This window comes from Cervus elaphus, chromosome 14 (genome assembly GCF_910594005.1).
Source record: "Cervus elaphus chromosome 14, mCerEla1.1, whole genome shotgun sequence".
NCBI classification, from domain to species: Eukaryota; Metazoa; Chordata; class Mammalia; order Artiodactyla; family Cervidae; genus Cervus; species Cervus elaphus.
The window spans coordinates 51,545,164-51,566,998 of NC_057828.1; the positions used below are offsets into that span (position 1 = coordinate 51,545,164).

The window sequence follows — 21,835 nt, forward strand, 5'->3', positions numbered from 1 at the left end:
GCGGGAAGGATCCTGCCCTAGAGACTGCCTTCACCTTGATCTCAGACATCCCGCTCAGAGCTGGGAGAGGATGTGTCTCTGTTGTTTTGTGGTCATTTGTTGTGGTGGCCCAGGAAGATGACCGGCCTCTCCCATCTCATCTTTGCCTCTGACGAGCATCCTACTTGGCTAACCTGTTTCAGTCTTCTCCCTGGCATGCAGGCTCCACGGGGTGGGGGGTGGCCTGCACATAGAGGGCGGCCTACACCCCCCCTCCTATGTGTCGGGGTGCCTCTGTGCCTGGCCTCAGGGCACCGTTCAGCTGGCCAGGAGGAGACTGGGTGGCACGGATTAGACGGAGCTCACCCCACATGTCCAGGCCTCACCAGCCTGGGGACATTTTCAGCCTTGAGAATTGAGAGGAAGATGCCTTGTGAGAGCAGCTCTTGTGTGGCCCCGGGGTCTTCTCCCTCCCCATCCCCCATGAGAACCTTAGAGGGGACATCACTGGCTGTCACAGGCTCAGGGCCTTAGCTCCTTGTGCCAACGTCCTGGGGGCAGAACCTACACACCAATGGTCACCCCTGGAAGGTAAGATGTGGGTCATCTGCATGCCCAGCTTGCCCAGCACTCACAAAATGAGGGGTTTCCTGAACATCTGGGATCACCAACCCCATGGCTCTCGGGATTTCCTACAAAGGAGTTGATGCCTGCTGTCTGCCGGAGCCCCTTTCCTGTGGCTTCAGGGTGTTCTGTGTTCCAGGAGGTCTTGCTCGAGTCTTCCAAACTTTTGCTCAGTTACAGGGCCGCAGCCCAGAGAGGCAGTGTCCTGAGGCCAGCAGCTCCCCAGGAGGCCTTTTGGTTTGACCATCCTGGGTGCTGAGGGCAAAAAGGGCAGTGCCCGCTCTCCCCCTACCTCCCTAGCCGCAGGGAAGGTAGGGGCTGGAGGATAGGGCACAGCCGGTCTCCTTTCTTCTCTGGGCCTGGCAGCCAGCTGACCCACCACTCACAGCAGAGTCCCTCCCCTTGGGTGCCCAGTCCAGCCCGCGGGCAGCTGGGAAAGGTCTCATTGACCTTGGGTGATGCAGCAGCTGTGAGTGGGCCTGAGGACAGAGGCTCTTCTGTGCTGGGTGACTGGAGGCCCAGGCCGGGTGGGGTCCACAGATGGACAAAGGGGTGGCGCGGGGGCCGCAGGCAGGGCTTGGCTGCCTCTCTGGCCCATGGGGGTGGCCTTGCTGAGCAGGAGGCTCAGTTCAGGGAGCACGCAGTCTTGTGGCCCAGCTAACAATTGGGCCTCCTATTAAGGTAGCAAATAGTTGTTACTTCCTATTAAACACCTACTGTGTACCAGGCTTCCTGCATCACCTTCTGGAATTCTTACAGAAACTCCCTAAGGTGTCAATGTCTCCATTTCATCCAGAGGTCAAGTGTCTGTATTTTATCACCTGGATAGTGAGTGACCCGGCCAAGAGGAGAGCTCAGGCTTATCTGAGTGCAAAGCCCAGGCCCTGTCTCATAATTAGGGACTATTTCAGGTTTCCAAAGAGGTAAGGCATTTTAAAAATGCACTTATCTGCTCCAATTGAGAATTCAAAGCATTACAGACATTCCAGCTGTGATGATGCAGCTCCCACTGTAATCAATAGAAAACCGGGCAAAAATAAGAAGCAACTGTTGTCGTCATTGACAGGGCTCAGTGGTAAAGAATCTGTCTGCCAGTGCAGCAGATGCAGGAGTCACTGGTTCGATCTCTGGGTGGGGAAGATCTCCTGGAGGAGGGCACGGGAACCCACTCCCATATTCTTGCCTGGAAAATTCAATGGACAGAGGAGCCTGGCGGGCTACAGAGCATAGCGTTGCAAAGAGCTGGGCACGACTGACGTGACTGAGCACACGACATGTGGCAGAGAGCAGGGGGGTGGGGGGAGGACCCAGTGAGGGGAGCCCCACACCTGCCCAACTTTCTTCCGAGAGGCAGGACAAAGCAGAACACAGTGGCTTCACTGAGCTAGCGAGTTGGGCAGAGATGGGGTCAGGGAGGCTGAGGGGACTGGGACTTGCAGGCAGAGCCTCAGAGGGAAGGCAGCAGTGCAGAAAAGGATCTTGAGAAGCCCCCGGGGCCAGCCTGAGTCTGGTCAAATGCTCTGTTCTGTGTGCAGAGTGAGATCCTGGGAGCTGGGCAGAGAACAGCTCCCAACATCCACACAAGCTCAGAAACACTTGATAGCCAATTGCCAGGATCAAGAGGCCTCGTGGACCCCAGGGCATTGGCTGGAGATCAAAGAAGGCCTTGTCTTAGGAGAGGTAAGCCTACACCTTAGGTAGAAGCTCTACATCTGACTGACAGAGTTTTGAAACAAGCAGAGACCAGGCTGGCCTCCAAGTCAGTTAACTGCTTGTCAGCATGAAAGTTTCTTAAAAGAAGGTCAACTCTAAGGTTTCAACCATTTTGCATTTACCGCCTCCAGCACCTAGTGAAACATTAACAGACATGTGACCTATAACCATGAGAAAAAGCATCCAATAGAAAGAGACCCAGAAATGACATAGATGATGCAACTAGCAGAGCTTCCCTTGTGGCTCAGCTGGTAAAGAATCTGCCTGCAATGTGTGAGATCTGGGTTCAATTCCTAGGTTGGGAAGATCCCCTGCAGAAGGGAAAGGCTTCCCACTGGAGTGAGAAATACCCACTCCAGTATTCTCACCTGGAGAATTCCTCGGACAACAGTCCATGGGGTTGCAAAGAGTCAGACATGACTGAGCGACTTTCGCTTCGCTTCACTTCATGAAGGGTGGCGCTAGTGGTAAAGAACCCATCTGCCAATGCAGGATATGTAAGAAATGTGGGTTCAGTCCCTAGGTTGGGAAGATCCTCTGGAGAAGGAAATGGCCACCCACTCCAATATTCTTGCTTGGAGAATCCCATGGACAGAGGAGCCTGGTGGGCTATAGTCCATTGGGTTGCAAAGAGTCAGACATGACTGAAGTGACTTAGCACACATGATAACTATTCCAAGGATATAAGAGAAGCCTTGCACATAAAAGAGAAAAGATAATGTATAATGAATATGATCAAAAGAAAAAGAATGCTGAATCAAAAGAAAATTCTAAAGACAAAAAATATATATAAGATATGAACATTTAAAAACATACTGGATGAAGTTAACAGATTAGATGCTACAGAAGAAAAGATCAGTGAACTTGAAGACAGGACCACATAAGTCATCCAGAGCTCCAAGGCCTGGTGGACTCATGAATCCAAGGGCATCAACTGGATACTAGGCGAAAGAGCCAACTACCTCCCTTGGGGTTTTGGTTCCCCAGCCTCTCTGTTGGGCTTCCGTGGTGGCTCAGGTGGTAAAGAATCTGCCTGCAATGTGGGAAACCTGGATTTGATCCCTGGTTTGGGCAGATCCCCTGGAGAAGGGAATGGCAACCCACTCCAGGATTCTTGCCTGGAGAATTCCATGGACAGAGGAGCCTGGCAGGCTATAGTCCATGGGGTTGCAGAGTCAAACATGACCGAGCAACCTTCACTTGCACTCACAGCCTCTCTGTTGGGCCTCAACTGGTGCTCAGGCCTCCCTGTCTTATAACCATGGTATTCCATCCTCTCTGCCCTGAGGCTCTGGAGCAAACTCCACATCCCTTTCCTGAACTGGGTGTAAGTTTTGGGGAGGATATGGCCAGGCAGTGCTGTGTACAGTACTCTTCCCTTTGTGAGGACCACAGTGCAGGCTGTGGCTGGCAGCCACCTCCCACCCCAGAACCCTGCTCTGAGCATCTTGTTCTCCTGGGCCCCACTTGCTAGTCCATCTGTTCCCACAAAAGCCAGCCTGTGCCTAGCCATTTTACCCCAAATTAAGACACTTTTTGATTTTGGGGAAGACTTTTGTTGCCCCGAGAAATGAAGTTAACGGTTCTCAAAATAGCTTCTCTGCAAATAACCAACAGGCTCACTTGGCCCAAAATGAATCTGAAGGGGAATTCAAAAGCATCTTTTTTCCCAGAAAACAGATTTCTCATTGACACATTTTTCTCCTGTTGATTTTCACCCCCTTTGTTTCCAAAATGGAGCTTTTTCCCTCGATCTTCCCTGCCAGGAACTGGGCTTCAGGGAGACAGAGTTGGCTTGTCAGCCTGTTCTGTGTGCCTTTGCTCTTTTCCTCTGAGGTCCCCCTGACAATAGGGCTCTTATCAGACAGGCTCCTGTCCCAGGATACTCCTCTCCCTTTGGGGTGGAGGACGTAGAGAAAGGCTACTGGGCTAAACAAAGATGGGAGCTCTGGCCCCTGACGGCAGCCTACCTGGGGAGCTTGGGAGGGCATAATGGGGTGGGCTGGAGACTGTCACTCCATCTTGGTGAATGATTTTTGGAAGTGTGGCCATTCACCAGTTCTGTGATTTGCATCATTTGTCCTCTGAGAATGAAAATTTATTTCTCAAGCCATCCCTGTGCTTGGAACTCCGGGGCAAACCCCACATCTGACCACAAGATTCAGATCTCAGGATGACAGTCACAACAGGGAAGAAATCACCTGAAAATGTTTAACTGCTTCCCCCAACCAGTGCTACCCTGGAGACATGCATACTTGATGGTGCAAAGAAAGTGAAAAGACTCAGTACCCAGATTTGGGCCCAGAGATCTTGTTCCAAGGTCAACTGCAGTTTCTTCCCTCTGGTGGCTATGAGATGCTGCCAATTAGAGGGACCCAGGCCTTGCCCCCTTCTGTTACCTCTCTCAGAGCAGGTCCAGCCCCCTTCAGAGACACTGGAGGTCTCAAGATCCATGTTGAGTGACGGTTCTTACAGCAAACCACCCATCCGTCATCTATCTACCCATCCATCCATCCATTCCCCCCACCTATCATTCATCCATTGTTCCATCCATCCATTCATAGGTGGATCCACCCACCTATCCATCATCCATCCACCCACACATACATCCATACACACATCTACCCATACATTTATCCACCCATCCACCCATCCATCTGTCCATCTACTATCCATCCACCCATCCATCACTCATCCATCCATGCATCCATCATCCATCCATCCATCTATCCATCCATTCACCTATTCATCTATCATCTATTCTTCATTTCTTTGTGCAACCTGACAAATGGGCCCCAAGAAGGAATGCCTGGGTACACAGAAGGAGAGACTCCCTGGGGGGCTGTGTTTGCTCCTCCTGCAACCTTGGCCTTTGCTCTGCCTTGGTCCATCTGGCCATTGCCGGTGGGTCAGGCTTAGGCCCTGGCTGGGAGCAATGTGTGGGGCAGGCACAGCTGAAGTGGAGGGCTGGCTGGTGGGGAGGTCTGCTCTCAGAGAGGGGAAGATTTGGGGCTGGCCATATAGGATGGGCTTCTCCTCCATCAAGAGGCCCTGGTGAGAGTTCATGGGCATGGGCGCTGGGGGCAGGGACATGCGAGGGTAAGAATACCTGGGGGCAGTTTCATTTGGAGGTAGGCACACCAGTAGGGTGCCATGCCCAGAGGTAGGCCGACCTGGAGATGGACACACCTGAAGGCCACTATGATTGAGAGTAGAAACACCTGGAGGCTGCCGCACCTGGAGGCTGCCACACCTGGGGGCCATACCTAAAGGTCACCTTGTCCTGAGGTGGGCACACTTGGAGGACAGCACAGCTGGAGGCCAGCATGCTGACTGCAAGGCTGTCCCGGGTAGGTGGTGCCCCCTCTGAGCTTGTTCTTTTCTAGAAAACAGGAACAGCAAGGGGACCTGCCCTCGGGGTGGTACAGGAGGATGGCATGAGGGGCTCTCCATCAGGGTTGGTGAGCCTCCCCACCGGCCACGCCCTGACTCTTGAGTCTGTTCTCACCATCCCTCCCCAGCCCTGCGAGGCCTCTGTTCTCCCTGGGTGAACCACGCAGGCACAGAGGCTTAGAAAAGCACACAGATTTATTGCATATCAATCTCATGTATAAATTCATTGTAGCATCGGAAAGATTACATTTGGTATACAGTCCTAGTCTACAGCATCAACCTCAAAATCAGCTTCTCCTAGGCTTCATCTTAAAGACATTTCTCTACACAAGTACATTTGTCTTTATCACAAGCATCATCAAAATGAAATCTGCAGAGTCACTCTCTGAATGATTCCTACACTTGGTGTCTTTTCCTTTCCTTCTCCCGCAGCGATTTCCATATTAAGAACTGCGTCTTCCATGTGGGCAGTTCAGGACTCCTAGTCTTGAGGACGCAGACTCTAATCACATATTTAATAAGTGCATCTATGGGATTTTCCTTTTTGTAAAAATTTCACGAACAGACACGATAATGACTACACACGAGCCATGCACAGTTTACTTAGAACAGAAGCAAATTTACAATCGGGGGACGTGGGACATACACCAGCCTCCTTCTCAATGGTTTTTTTTTTTTTTTTTTTTTAAAAAAAACATTATGGAGAAAAACCAGACATTTACACTTGATTTCTTTTCAACATTATACAGCTCTAAAAGAAAAAAAAAAGAATAAAGAAAAAAAAAAACCGAATCATAATGTAACGATGGCGAAGGATGACATGGACGCACAGGTTTGAAGTGTCACCAGCGTATGCGTACGGATGCCCCAAGTTCCGTGTGGACACGGGGCTCAGCTTCCCTCGTTTGGAGGAGAATGAGGAAGAGAAGTGCGCGGAGAAGAACCTTCAGGATAACTTTGTTCATGAGTGAATTGCACATCTGGAAACATAAGCTGCCTTTTCATTCTATTTTCTTTTACTTTTTTTTTTTTTCCCACAAGTGGTAATATGAATCCGTGACAGAAAAGAAAGAAAACATAAACACTGGAATGGCAGGAGGAGAGGGACGCTCCTTGGCATCTTGTGAGGACGTCTTAGTCACAGTATCACTCATCGCTACAGAGACATTCATGGCTTTTGAGACCCGGCTGACCTCCACCAGCCAGGAGCAGCTGTGTCCCCGCGTCCCCAGCCGGGAGGGGAGCGAGGTGCCCGGCTCCCCGTCCATTCCCCGCCACCGCCCCAGGCAGCAGTGCGGGGTGCTCTCCCGGGGATGCTGCCCCTGCCCCTCCCAGGACAGCACAGTGAATAAGCTCAGTAGATTTCAGTCACTTGGGCAGTAGTGGGGGGGGCTGGGGGCTGGGGCGCCACAATCCAGTGCTTTGAGGCTTCAGGGCTAACACAAGGGATGTGTGTTCAGGCAAGTGCTTTGCGATTGTTCACTGAGGAAGCAGCCAGGACGCAGAAGGACAAGGGCCCTCAGGGTTTACAGGGCCAAGCAGTGTCTGGGTGGACTGGCCGCACTCTTGGCATTGTATGGGAAGGCCACTAGGGCTGGGCAGTCTCTCAGGCCCACCCCAGTCACTTATCCCCACCCCAGGGTTCCAGGTGGGATGCAGGAATGCACGCTTCTGGGTTCCAACCAGAGGCTTCTGGGTCCCCCTTATGAAGGGCTGGCTGGCCAAAGGGTCAGCAGTCCTGGGGTCCTACCTGCTTGTCCTGGGAATGAAAGGGTTGGGCCCGAGGTGGGGGTTGGGGTCTGAGGGGCAGAAGAGGGAAGGGTGAGGAGACCTCCTTCCGAATTTCCACTTGGGGGTGAGAGTCAGCAGTCCAGAGAGTGAAGTAGACAAGGCTGGAGTGAAGGGTTCCTAGCACACTAGCCCAGTGGGGTTCCTAGTTTACAGCTCTGACTCCGGCCACCAGCCCACAGATGCACTGGTCGGCCAGGCAGCTGCCAGTTGCATCCGTGCCATGAAGCTGGGTTCTCGGAATTCTCCAGCCTGAGCTCCCAGACCCTCTAGGACATCCCCCTGGGTCTGAGCAGGTGGCTGGTGCTGGAGCCTGGGGGGCAGAGAAGACCCGGGGAGGGGCAGCTGACTGTGGTTGGGACAACGCTCAACTTTGAGCCCAGGCTTCATGGACCCACCAGGTGTAGGAAATAAGTGCTCTCTTTATCTGAGGGTCCAAGGACAGAACCCTCCCTGCCACCGAATCTGCCAAATGCTCAGGCTGGAGGACAAACTGGGCTTACTCTAATCATTTTCAAGGGGGACAAAAAACAGGACTTAAAATGTGCAGCCAGGGTTCTTGGGGATGGGGAAGGAAAGAAGGAAAGAGTCAGAGTTTAAGGAGATCCGCTGCAGAGAGCTAACTGTGACTGTCACAGAGAGACCAGAGGTGAATGGAAGGGCCAGGCCGCAGGGAACAGACACTTGGGCCTCTACCTGCCCAAACATCCTGCTTTGGACAGAGAGAGTCAAATCGCAATAAAAAGCACACACCTTATTGTTTAGCAGAAGAAATCATATAATTTGGGTTTACAGAAATGGGGAGGTGGTATCCGAGGTTGATTTTTCAAAGGGGTCCCATCTCGATCGAGGGAGAGTTGGAAATTGCGACACACCAGGTGGGTCCACGGGGGCGGGGGTGGGGTGAAGGATGCTTCTGAGGCGGTGTGAGCGGCTGTGTCTGTAAATCCTTGTGGTTGCGGCTGCGGCCAGCTCCTCTGCCAGCAGCTTCTCCGACTGCCCTGCGGGCCACATTCCAGCCTGTTCCCACGTGGAAGGCGCTCTGAGTCTGGTACCTTGACCGGATCCGGGAAAGGCCAAATCCTTTCGCTAGGATCTGTGGGTCTGTGCACCCTTGGGGATCCCCATCCACAGGTCTCCACCGCGAAGCCAAACCCCCAGTGCCCAGGCGGACGATTGTCTTGGCCTGGAGAGGCTGGACGGTGGGCCGCTCCATGACCGTTTGTATTTTCACACATTTCTTAGGGCAACTTGGGCAGGTATTTTTTCTCTTCTTCTTGGGATGCTAGTCTTCGTTTTTCTTCCAAACAATAAAAGAAATAAATAGAGCACTTGTCTTAAATGCAACTGAAACTCAAATTTAACAAAAACACATGATTGTCTGGAAAACGGGCAGCAGGATTCATTGGGAGGGGGGGGGACGTGGGGTATTTGGCACATTAAAAATCGCCCCACTCCCTGGTTATTGATCACACAACACACAACCTTATTTCACGGTTTTGGTCCTTCACTAGATACTTATATTAACATTATTTCTTCACAATAAGAATGTCTAATGCCAAAAATACTGTTAAGGAAGAAATAAAATAAGAAAAGAAATGAATTAGAAAAAATTACAAGTTATATACAGATTAAGGTCAATTCCATCAGGGAAAAAAAAAAAACAACAACAATTATTCGAAATTGGCCCCTATGGGAATAATTTAAAGCCCATCGAGTGGAGAGCAGCCTGGTCCTGGGAGGTGCGGTCCGTCCCCTCCGGGCTGTGCTGTCTTAGCTCTTTGTGGAGGTCGCACCTGGACTCCCGTCCTTCTGGAGCCGGGTCCCGCCCGCCAGGAACCCACACAAAGAGCGAAGTGGCCATTGTGTCCTGGGGTCTTGGGTGAGCATGGAGCTTGGCAGCCTGGAGCAGAGGAGCCTTGGAGTGCACCCCACGGCAGCCCCTATTGGGGGGGGGGTGCCCACTCCCTTCCCCTTGTCCATCCGCAGGGGGGGTGGGTGGGAGCTGGAGATCCCAAGATGACTGGCGGGCCCCGCCTTCTGCAGAATGGTTGAGGGGGAGCCAGAGGGGCCTGGCCACTTCCGCGCTGGGGACCAAGTCTCTGCTCTGACCTCCCCCTGGGTGGGGGCCGCTGGCACGAATCCCATGTCACACAATGACAGGCACATCTCTGAGTCCCAGCCTTGGGCCAGCCCAGGACATCGTATCTGATTCCAGGCACAGTCTCAAACTGCTCCCGGGAGTGGGCTCCGCCCCTCGGTTCTGGGGCCGGGGTGCCCAGAATCATCTTGGCTTTACAAACACAGTCAGGGATAGAAAATCTCTCCATTATCTACAGTATAAAGAACACCCCCAAACGCAGGGCTGGGTCCCAGGCAGGTTTGGGTTTGCAAAGAAGCTGAGATTTCAAAGCAATGCAAAATTACTTTTAAAAAACAATTTGCAAGTCACTTTGTGATTTTTTTTTTTAAAAATACTGTCTATTTTTAAAACCACATGCTTAAATAGACTCTGTCGTCAATAAGATTACCAAAAGGATCATACTTGTCATTTTCTTTATAAAAATTGTCAGGGCGATTCCCTCCTTAGAGCACGCCCAGATGTCTGTTCCCTCCCCAGATGCCACACGGCACCCGGGAGAGGCCCACCAGCCTCAGTGTGGGGTTCAAACCCCATCCTTGCCCACGGGGTTGACTCTGTGAGGCAGCCCGCAGTGCTGTGCCTGGAGAGTGAGCTGTACCATCTGAAGGCCGTTCTCAAGACTGATGCTTAGAGCCGGTGAAACCCTACGATGGCTCCAAGGATGCCGGGTTCTGAGTTTTCATTGCAAAAATCAGAGTTGGACCATGGAGGGGGAACAGACGCTGAGGAGTAGTCAGACACAGGTGACAAGGTGGGGGGGTCTCCTCAGCTCCAGGCTGCACCGGCTCCCAAGGCCCTTGCCTCCGTCTTCTGCCATGGAGATTTCTGTTGGGAAGTCGGGGACCCTGGTGGCCTCACTTGGACTCTGACCCCAGCCCCTCTCAGGCCGGTCAGAGGTGGTTGATGGGGTTAAAGGCTCCAGACTCTGGTGTGGCTCCTGCGATGTTCAGCCAAGTGTCCAGAGGGCCCTGGGAGGAGGCGTGGAGGGGAGCATCCTCGGAAAGGGACAGCATCATTGCATACGCCTGCAGGGAGGGGAGGGTACACACAGGATAGCAGGTGAGCGGTGCGGGGTGGGTCCTGTAGACCCCAGGCCAGCCCACCCCTTCCCGGCCTTCCACCCCCTCCAGCTGACCTCAGACCCAGAGGTGAGGCAGGGGGCAAAGGTGTAGGGGGCTGGCCTGCAGATGAGGCATCTTTGCAGAGGGCCACTAAGACCCTCAGCCTCTTTGGGGCACATCCTCCCTCACAGGTGCCCCTACATCCCTGGTGATCAGCATGGATTCACAGGCAGGCATGCTCTTCAGGGGGACCAGGGTGCTGGTGGTTACTGCTGAGACCCCATCAGGGACGCGCAGGCCCTGCCTGGTGGGCCCTGTCGGGTGTGGATGACCGTGGTGGTGGCACAGAGCTATTTCAGGGACATGGTGTGCAGCATTTCTGAGCTAAGAGCAGACATGCCTCTGGCCCAGAGCCCAGCTCGGCCCCCAGAGCGCGAGGGGACGGGACCCAGGGCCTCTCAGAGCAGGTGGGGTGCGGGGTGTCCACCCAAGTTCACACTCCGGACAGGATTAGTAAAGAGACGAAGACAGACACGCAGACGGTTTTTGCTCAGACTTGGGTGGGCTGCAGAGAGCTGAGTGGAACCCAAGTCCCTCAGGCTGAAAACAAGCAGGGTCCTGCAGCCCCTAGGCTGAGGGTGAGTCATGCCGGCCAGCCTGTGCCCTGCTGACTCACCATAGTTGCAGCTTGGAGCCCGTGACCCCGACGGGGGAGTGTCCCTCAAGAGGACCCTGGGCTGCCATCACACTCCTGCTTGGGCAGAGGCAGAGGGAGGCCAGTGCCGCCACGAGAACAGCGCTGGTGGACACCGCCCTCTGGGGACGTGAGGGCCAGGACCCACACGTCCAGGAGCACTGCAGGACTCGGGGAGCACCCTTGTGAGGGGCTGGCTCTCGTTCATCTGCCCTCAACCTCTCCCCACCCTTGCTTTCAAGGAAAGGGAGTCATTTGGGGGTCTCTCTAGCCAAAGCAATGGGCATGGGAGAGCTAGAGTCCTGGGTGTCCCCCATGCAGACATGGGATGGCCACAGAGAGAAGGGAGGCGGTCCCTGGTGGGGGAGGCATGGCTGGGGCCTGCCATCCAGCCTGGGGGAGGTCGGGGCAGGCTCTGGTAGGTACCTACCTGGTTCTTAGCCTGCCTGTACAGGGTCTGTTTTAAAGTCTCAGAATCTAAGGTGGAATTAAGCACATCTTTAACTTCAAACGTTTCCTCAGCTGTTCTGCGGAGATCCAGCCCCTTCCCAAAAGTCGGCATCGGCTCCAAAGCTAAGAGACCGCCTGGTGGTTCCTCAACACACCTGCACCAACGACCGAGAGGGGCCTGCTGTCAGCCTGTCTGGCCTTGGCCACCTCTCTGAGGCCCCACGGCCAGCTCCGTGCCTGCATGCACGCCACAGCGTCTCCACGAGCCACATGCACAGGAGACAGACGCATGGACACACAGACACGTGGACGGAAGCCACATGAATACAGGAAAGTAATGGAGGACACAGAGGAGGTCAGTGCATGCACACACATTGCAAGCACAGGCAGGGCGCTGGGTCCCTGGGGACGGAGGACAGGCTGGGAGCGGGGCAGAGGTCTTGGTTCCCGAAATCTGGGTTGTTCTGGGGGGCCCACTCTCAGGGCCCAGACTGGGAGGAAGTGGGCCATCTCTGAAGGGCCCGCAGGATCTTACAGCCACCCCCAGGAGGACCTTGAATGCTGGTTGTGTCACCGGTGCTGAATGTAGGTGGTGAGCAGTGGGGATGCAGCAGGAGAGGCTCTCCTCTGCCAGCTTCCAAAATCATTGGTACTCAATTCCCACCCACAGCCTGCTGGAGGCAGATGTCACTGCTCCTGGTTCTGCAGGGCTGGAGACCACCCATGGGTCCCTGATCAGCTCCTTCTCAGCCTTTGCCTGCCTTGCTCCGCTTCTGGACTGGGTGAAGCATGTGTGTGTGCGCACATGCATACACACATGTGTACAAACATGCATCTGCACATGTGTGCACACACATGCATGTGGACGTATGTGTATACATGTGTATACATGTGCCCACATGGGCGAGGGTGTGTATGTAGTTGCATGTGTAGTGTTCACACATGTATGTGTGCATATATGTACACGTGCACACACGTGCACGCATGGGCACACGTGCCTGTGTGTACATGTGCACGTGTCCACATGTGTACATGTGCACGTTTTCACATGTGTACGTGTGTGTGTACGTATGTGCACATGTGCATTGTGTGTATGTGTCTGCAGGTATGTGTGCATGTGTGTGTGTGAATTTCGGGCCTGGTCTCACCCTGACCTGTGCACAGAAGTCCTTGCAGTGGAAACACCTACTGGGGAGAGAGAACCCCGCTGGCAGGGTGGAGGGTGTGGGAGTGAGGTCGCCCCCTCGGTGCTTGCCCGTCTCCCTGCCTGGGGCCCAAGCACTCGGGGCCCACGGAGGGCAAGTGCCCACCTTCGGGTGTGGTCAAAGCCCACGGCCAGGGAGGTGGGTGGCTCCTCATCCTCATCGTCCTCGTAGGTGCCCTGAGGCTCGGGTGTGGGGGATGCCGTGTCGTCCTGGGACTTCCCTGCCAGGCTGTCATCATCCTCCTCCAGCTCCTCCTCCTCCTCCTCCTCCACGTCCTCTGGCTTCCTGATGGCCAGGCCCGGGCACTGGGAGGTGCCATCCAGGTCCTGGACTTCCGGCCTGAAATGACACGGAGGGAGCTGACCACAGATGTCCTGAGGCAGCCACTTGGTTCCAGTGGCTCTGGCTCCCCGCCATGCTTGATGCCCCCAGCCCCCTCTGACAGCAGCCTGCCTTTCTCGGTCACTAGACTCTCAGAGCTGGGGTTCTGAGCGGCTCATCTTTGCCCTCAGCCACTGTTCCGAGTGATTAAAAAAGGGAAGGGCACCTGCCCAGGACCAGGTTGGAGCTGGGCGGGAACTGCTGGGCAGCAGGATCCCGTCATGCTGACGTGGACACTGGGCCACTCAGGGGCTGGCCTGGCGGGCAAGGGGTCCTGGGAGCTGGCACTGGACTTGGGCCCTGCATGAGGGGTGCCCCCAGGGAGGCTCAGAGTGCAGGAAGTGTGTGGCCCTACCCTGATGAGTGCCCACTCTTCCCCACCCACCACGAGGGCATGAGGACCAAGCGGCCCTCCGCAGATGGGGTGTCTGGGACCCGGAGCTCTGGGCCGCGTGGAGTGGGCTATTGTTGGCAATGGAAACCCTCTAGGGTGAGTGTGTTTCCAAGACCGGGCTGTCTCTCCTGCAGCCCAGACCCCTCCCCTCATCCCCAGGGGTCCCTGTAGCTGGGTGCCTTTCCCATTCTGTGCCTCATTATTGAAAAGAGAAAATGAGCTGTGAGGAAGAGCGTGCCCACTCCTTTGAGAAGATGACAATGGCGTTGTTCGGTTCATCTGCAAGTTCATGACCAGGTGCCGTGGCCACACATGGGCTGGGTCCAAGGCCACCTGGGCAGGTGTCCCACACATGGGTGGAGGTGGATGGGGGGCAAGGCACATGCTTCATGAATTGGAGTTCTGAGCCCCCAGATTTCACCCCTTCTGGACCTCACACAGCCCATGGGAGTCCATCCCCTGCTGTTGGGAGAGACTCGGGGTCCTGCTTAAGGTACTAAGGCAAGAGGCGATGTCTTCTCCAAGTGGTCACCATCTCCAAATACAGAGCTGAGTGGACGGGCTGGGAAGCCCCAGGTGGTTCAGTTCTTGGCCACCCCCATCTTCACTTCTCATCTTTCCATGGGAGAGTGTACAGTTGCTGACAGCTGACCTATTCTCCAGGACAGGCAGGACCCTCACATGTCTCCCTTGATGCTGGGCATCAGGCTCATGTCTGTCCACCAGCGGTGAGGACCCCAGAGCCAGGTCCTGCCTCCCTCCCTGGGTCTTGGCAGGTCCCCTTGGGCGGGGTTTGTCATCTCAGAGCCCATGCCCTCCTGGGGAATGTGAGAATAGCCCCCACCCTGAGAGCTGATGGACAGCAAAGGTGGGGATCTTGGGTCAGGGCAAAGCCCTGTGTGTCATTTAATCGAACCTGAGTCCTGTGCATTTGTATATAAGCCCCCTCTGTGGGATCAGCGACCACAAATAAGCAGTTTGTCCTTGCACACTTGCCTCGCCCTGCACAGAAATCTACTCATTCGTGGGAGGCCTGCGTCAAACACTAGCACTCATTGAGGGTGGGGGATGGATATAGCAGGGACAGAGTGGGGAGTCCGGCTGGAGACAGCCTCAGACAGAGAGGAAACCAGGACGAGTGGCCAGGCCTCCAAACAGCTGCCTGGGTGCAGAGTGTCCCCGGGGCCAGCCTAACACAGCACATGGCTGTGGCTCAAACAGCAGGGATCGTCCCTCTCCACTCCAGTCTATTTGTTGTTGTTCAGTTGCTCAGTTGTGTTAGATTCTTTGCGACCCTGTGGACTGCAGCACATCAGGCTTTCCTGTCTTTCACCATCTTCCGGGGTTTGCTCAAACTCATGTCCTTTGAATCAGTAATGCCATCCAAACATCTTGTCCTCTGTTGTCCCCTTCTCCTGCCTTCAATCTTTCCCAGCATCAGGGTCTTTTTCAATGGGTCAGCTCTTTGCATCAGGAGGCCAAAGTATTGGAGCTTCAGCTTCAGCAACAGTTCTTCCAATGAATATTCATGGTTGTTTTCCTTTAGGATTGACTGCTTTGATCTGCTTACTGTCCAACAGTCTCAAGAGTCTTCTACAACACCACAGTTCAAAAGCATCAGTTCTTCAGTGCTCACCTGTTTTGTGGTCCAACTCTCAGATCTGTACATGACTACTGGAAAAACCATGGTTTTGACTAGACGGACTTTTGTCAGCAAAGAGATGTCTCTGATTTTGAGTACACTGTTTAGGTTTGTCATTGCTTTTCTCCCAAGGAGTAAGCATCTTTTAATTTCATGGCTGCAGTCACCATCCACAGTGATTTTGGAGCACAAGAAACTAAAGTCTGTCACTGTTTCCATTGTTTCCCCACCTGTTTGCCATTAAGTGATGGGACCAGATGCCGTGATCTTCATTTTTTTGAATGTTGAATTTTAAGCCAGCTTTTTCACTCTCCTCTTTCACCTTAATCAAGAGGCTCTTTAATTCCTCTTTGCTCTTTGCCATAAGGGTAGTTCATCTGCGTATCTGAGGTTATTGATATTTCTCCTGGCAATCTTAATTCCAGCTTGTGCTTCATCCAGCCTGGCATTTTGCATGATGTACTCTGCATATAAGTTAAATAAGTAGGGTGACAATATATTGTCTTGACATACTTCTTTCCCAATTTGGAACCAGTTCATTGTTCCATGTCCAGTTCTAACTGTTGCTTCTTAACATGCATATAGATTTCTTAGGAGGCAGGTAAGGTGGTCTGGTATTTTCAACTCCTGAAGAATTTTCCACAGTTTGTTGTGATCCACACAGTCAAAGGCTTCAGCATAGCCAATGAAGCAGAAGTATATGTTTTCCTAGAATTCTCTAGCTTTTTCTATGATCCAACAGATGTTGGCAATTTGATCTCTGGTTCCTCTACCTTTTCTAAATCTAGCTTGTACATCTGGAAGTTCTTGGTTCACATACTGTTGAAGCCTAGCTTGAAGGATTTTGAGCATTACTTTGCTAGCATGTGAGATGAGTGCAATTGTGTGGTAGTTTGAACATTCTTTGGCATTGCCCTTCTTTGAGATTGGGGTGAAAACTGACCTTTTACAGTTCTGTGGCCACTGCTGAGTTTTCCAAATTTGCTGGCATATTGAGTGCATCACTTTAACAGCATCATCTTTTAGGACTTGAAATAGCTCAGCTGGAATTTCATCACCTCCACTAGCTTTGTTTGTAGCGATGTTTCCTAAGGCTCACTTGACTTCACATTCCAGGATGTCTGGCTCTAGGTGAATGATCAAACCATCCTGGTTATCTGGGTCACTAAGATCTTTTTTTGTATAGTTCTTCTGAGTATTCTTGCCACCTCTTCTTAATATCTTCTGCTTCTGTTAGGTCCATACTGTTTCTGTCCTTTATTGTTCCTATATTTGCATGAAATGTTACCTTGGTATCTCTATTTTTCTTGAAGAGATCTCTAGTCTTTCCCGTTCTATTGTTTCCCTCTATTTCTTTGCATTGTTCACTTAAAAACACTTTTTTTTATCTCTCCTTGCTATTCTCTGGAACTCTGCATTCAGATGGATATATCTTTCCTCTTCTCTTTTGCCTTTAGCTTCTCTTCTTTTCTCAGCTATTTGTAAGGCCTCAGACAACCATTTTGACTTTTTGCATTTCTTTTTCTCGGGGATGGTTTTGATTACTGCCTCCTGTACAGTGTCACAAACCTCCATCCATAGTTCTTCAGGCACTCTATCAGATCTGATCCCTTGAATCTATTTGTCACTTCCACTGTATAATCATAAGTGATTTGATTTAGGTCATACTTGAATGACCCTAGTCATTTTCCCTATGTTCTTTAATTTAAGTCTGAATTTGACAATAAGGAGTTCATGATCTGAGGCATAGTCAGCTCCTGATCTTGTTTTTGCTGACTGTATAGAGCTTCTCCATCTTTGGCCACAAAGAATATAATCAACCTGATTTTGGTTTGACCATCTGGTGATGTCATGTGTTGGAAAAGGGTGTTTGCTATGACCAGTACGTTCTCTTGGCAAAACTGTTAGCCTTTGCCCTGCTTCATTTTGTACTCCAAGGCCAAGCTTGCCTGTTATTCCAGGTATCTCTTGACTTCCTACTTTTGCATTCCAGACCCCTATGATGAAGGACATCTTTTTCTTGGTGTTAGTTCTAGAAGGTCTTGTAGGTCATCATAGAACTGTTCAACTCCAGCTTCTTCAGCATTAGTGATTGGGGCACAGCCTTGGATTACTATGATATGGAATGGTTTGCCCTGGAAATGAACAGAGATCATTCTGTCGTTTTTGAGATTGCACCCAAGCACTGCATTCTGGACTCTTTTGTTGACTATGAGGGCTACTTCATTTCTTCTAAGGGCTTCTTGCCCATAGTAGTAGATATAATGGTCATCTGAACTAAATTCACCCATTTCGGTTCATTTTAGTTCACTGATTCCTAAAATGTTGGTGTTCACTCTTGCCATCTGCTTGACCACTCCAATTTACCTGGATTTATGGACCTAACGTTAATTCCAGGTTCCTGTGCAATATTGTTCTTTACTGCCTCCGACTTTATTTCCATCACCAGTCATATCCACAACTGGGCGTTATTTTTGCTTTGGCCCTGTCTCTTTATTCTTTCTGAAACTATTTCTCCATTCTTCTCCAGTAGCATATTGGGCACCTACCGACCTGGGGAGTTCATCTTTCAGGGTCATATCTTTTTGCCTTTTCATGCTGTTCATGGGGTTCTAAGGCAATAATACTGAAGTGGTTTGCCATTCCCTTCTCCAGTGACCACATTTTGTCAGAACTCTCCACCATGACCCGTCCCTCTTGGGTGGCCCTACACAGCATGGCTCATAGTTTCATTGAGTTAGGCAAAGCTGTGGTCCATGTGATCAATTTGGTTAGTTTTCTGTGACTGTGGTTTTCATTCTGTCTGCCCTCTGATGGATGAGGATAAGAGGCTTGTAGAAGCTTCCTGATGGGAGGGACTAGCTGTGGGGAATACTGGGTCTTGTTCTGGTGGGCAAGGCCATGATCAGTAAGTCTTTAATCCAATTTTCTGCTGATGGATGGGGCTGTGTTCCCTCCTTGTAGTTTGGCCCGAGGCCAAACTATGGTAGGGGTAATAGTGGCTATGGCAACCTCCTTCAAAAGGACCTATGCAGGCATGCCAGGGCTCCCCGGACTGTTGTAGTCAGTGCCCCTGACCCTGCAGCAGGCCACTGTTGACCCATACCTCTGCCAGAGATTCCCAAGCACACACAGGTAAGTCGGGCTCAGCCTCTTATAGATGCCCCAGATGCAGGTGTCTCAGGGCCGGTGACTCCTCCCAGCCCCTTCCCTGGACTCTGGTGCTTGGCTGGTGATCCGTGGGGCTCCTCTGCTCGTGGACACATCACCCGCTCTGCTTCACCTTCACATGGTGCCTCCCATGCATCCATGTCCAAATGTCCCCATTTTCTTTTTCTAAAAAAGTCTATTTACTTTTGGCTATGCTGGGTCTTCACTGCTGCATGGGCTTTCTCTAGTTGCCGTGAGCTGGGGTTACTCTCTAGTTGCAGGGCATGGGTTTTGCATTGTGGGGGCTTCTCAATGGAGCCCAGGCTCTAGGGTGTGCAGGTTTCAGGAGTTGTGGCTTTGTTGCCTTGAGGCCTGCGGGATCTTCCCAGACCAGGAATCAAACCCACGTCCCTTGCATTGGCAGGTGGATTCCCAGCCACTGGACCACTAGAGAAATCCCAAATGTCTCCCTTTTCTAAGGACACCAATCCTATCGGATATGGGCCACCTGACTTCAGAATATCGTAACTAATTACACCTGAGAAGATCTTATTTCCAAATCAGGTCACTCTGAGGGGCTGGAGGTTAGGATGTCAACAGAGGAATTTGGGGAGGAAACAGAGTTTGGCCCAGGGGTTTCTGGGATCAGGAAGCCTGGCAGGCCCTGAGTTATAATGGACTGTCAAGAAAAGACTACTGGTTCTGGATGGTGTTAACACTGGGCCCCAACAGAACTGCCAGCATCCTAGAACTTTCTGCATATTAGCTGACAAACATCAACCGTCAACATGGTCCCACTTCTGACAATGATGTGGGGGCACCTCCAGTGGGGAGAGGCCGTCCGAGGGCCTGGTCTGTGGGCTGGCTCTGCCCTGGGCTTTCTGAGGGGTGTGGGGCCGGTGTCTGAGTCTCACTCACTGTCCCCACCTCTGGGGCCTTGGCTGAAATGCTGCTCTGTGGGGTCAGGGTGGTGCCAGCCCCTCTTCCCTCTGGGGACACCCCATCTTTCCTGGTGGCTCTCCTGGGGTGTCCTCTGTATGGCTGAGAGCTGGGCCTGCCACTCAGGGACAGTGCTGGGGGGCTGTCCACCCCAGGGAGGATGCCCCTGGCATGTCCTTGTCAGCTCCCCGTCTGGCTCTGCCCTGGGCACAGGGGTCCACAGCTCAGGGGAGGCTTTATCAGCCTCATGGCCTGAGTCCTGGATGCTCAGGTTCATGACTTACTCTGAAGGTGGAGACCTCAGAGCTTGAACCATGGATGGCTCTCAGAGGCAGCCCAGAGTGCTGCCAGAATGAAGCTCGCCACGCTGGGCGCAGATGGCAGGGCTGGGCTCCCACTAGACCATCACACGTGACTAGAGCCAGGGATGGACCCAGGCACTTGGTTGGCCGCCCCCTGATATCAAGGTCTTTGGTGCCTGGCAGGGTGGGGCTCTGGTACATGCAGCCCACGGCCAGCCTCTCCCATGTCCCCTCCTCTGAGCCCACCCAGGCACCAGGTGGGATCACCTTCCTGGACATGGATTTAAGACTCAGAAGAACCAGAAACAGCCTGAGCGCCAAGCCCATGTGCCCGCTTGTGGATTCTGAAGGTCTGCTCAGTGCTCCTGCTCTGCCTCAGGAATCCCAGGGGTGAAGGAGATGCAGCCCACCTGCGGGGAGCAGACAGGCCCCTGGGAAGCCGGGTGTCCTGGGTGGGAGGGCACTGGGCCCTGGGCTGGCAGCCCACCCATGGACAGAAGGGTTGGAGTCAGGTGCCCAGTCCTCGGGGCCTCATTTCCTATGCAGAAGCAGGGGAGCATGTCCCTAAGCACTAGGAGTCCAGTGTCTCTGAGTCTCTCTGCCTCTGAGGCTTGGATCAAGGGAATGTGTTACAGCCTCTACATCTTAGGATCCCAGTTCTTCCATTTTCCTGCCTGTGTGTGTGTTTAAAGGAGCAGCACTCTTGCTAGAAACCGTTCGTGTATCAAATTGAATGAGTCTGTCCTGGAGTTCAGAGGCATGGTGGATCTCACAAAAGAAGCCCTCAGCTGGATGATGTCTCGCTGCACATGTTAACACTGCAGGCCAAACCGTGCATTGAGGCCCGTGTGCTGGTGGCACCGAGCGTGTGACACCCGCCATCCGGCCGGGGTGCTTGTTCTCTGTAGATGCAGAGAGCTGAGGCAGGGGGGTGGTGGGTGGGAAGGGAGCCAGCTGCAGAACCTGCAGGCCTCGCCTTCTGCTGTGGGCCTGGGGTCTCTGGTGCTATGGTGGGGGCCTGCTGTGAGCATGACCATACAGGGAACCACATAGAGTCCAGACCTTCCTGGGACCCTGGGATGTGTTTCTTACCGTTTGTCTGTTCGTGTTGATGCTTGGTTCATCTCACTGTTGGCAATAAAGTTTCTGATTTCAGAGAAATAGGAGTCTTCCTTCTCATCTAAAAGTGCGTGGTTGTCCGACTCGGAGGTGGGGGAGGAGGCGCTGGTCCCCAGGTGGTTGGTGAGGACCCCCGCATGCTGGCTCACTGCGGGGAGGGGGGAGCATCAGAGGAGGGTACCCCTTGGCTGCACCCCGCCCTCTGTGGCACAGCGGGAGGGGACAGGTGGCTGGAGGGGTGCACATGTGGGGCACTCTTAGGGAACACCCCCTTAGGGAAACCTGAGGGTACAAGGTTCCCCTGAGTGAAGATGGCTTGAGGGGTTTCTGCAAACTTTCCCCTAGGACTAGCCTGTGTGCCCCCTCCTCTGCCCTCCTCTCTCCACCCTGCTCCCCACCCCCACCCATCATCCCCATCCTCCAGGTCCCCCTCCTCATTCCCAGCACCCCGCCCCACCCATCACCCCATCCTCCAGGCCCCCCTCACCCATCTTCAGCATCCCACCTCTGCGACCTGTCACCCGCATCCTTCCAGGTCCCCGTCTCCCTGCTCTCAGCACACCCCGACCCGTCACCCCATCCTTCAGGCCTCCCACCCTGCTCCCCGCCCCCCACCCTTCACCCCCGTCCTCCAGGCACCCCCCTGACCCCAGCACCGCTCGCCCGTTGGCCCGTCACCCCCATCCTCCAGGCAACCCCTGCCCCCAGCACCCCTCGCCCGTGGCCCGTCACCCCGTCCCCCAGGCCCCCCAGGCCCCGCAGCCCTCGCCCGTGGCCCGTCCCCCCCGCCCCCCAGGCCCCCCAGGCCCCGCAGCCCTCGCCCGTGGCCCGTCACCCCGCCCCCAGGCCCCCCAGGCC

General features: G+C 53.4%; 1 protein-coding gene across 4 annotated transcripts in view; it reads right to left on the minus strand.

Moving 5' to 3' along the window:
• Positions 1-5,886: 5,886 nt before the first annotated feature.
• Positions 5,887-21,835, minus strand: part of PRDM16 (PR/SET domain 16) — a 339,606-nt gene continuing 323,657 nt past the window's right edge. For 3 of the 4 annotated variants that reach the window (XM_043923447.1, XM_043923446.1, XM_043923448.1), the window contains 4 exons: positions 20,951-21,125; positions 13,156-13,389; positions 11,826-12,000; positions 5,887-10,665 (listed from right to left, as the gene is read on the minus strand). In XM_043923447.1, coding sequence (XP_043779382.1) covers positions 10,531-10,665; positions 11,826-12,000; positions 13,156-13,389; positions 20,951-21,125 — 719 coding nt within the window. In that variant the 3' untranslated portion in view covers positions 5,887-10,530. The remainder of the gene's footprint in view (positions 10,666-11,825; positions 12,001-13,155; positions 13,390-20,950; positions 21,126-21,835) is intronic. The other variant, XM_043923449.1, reaches the window with a different exon arrangement.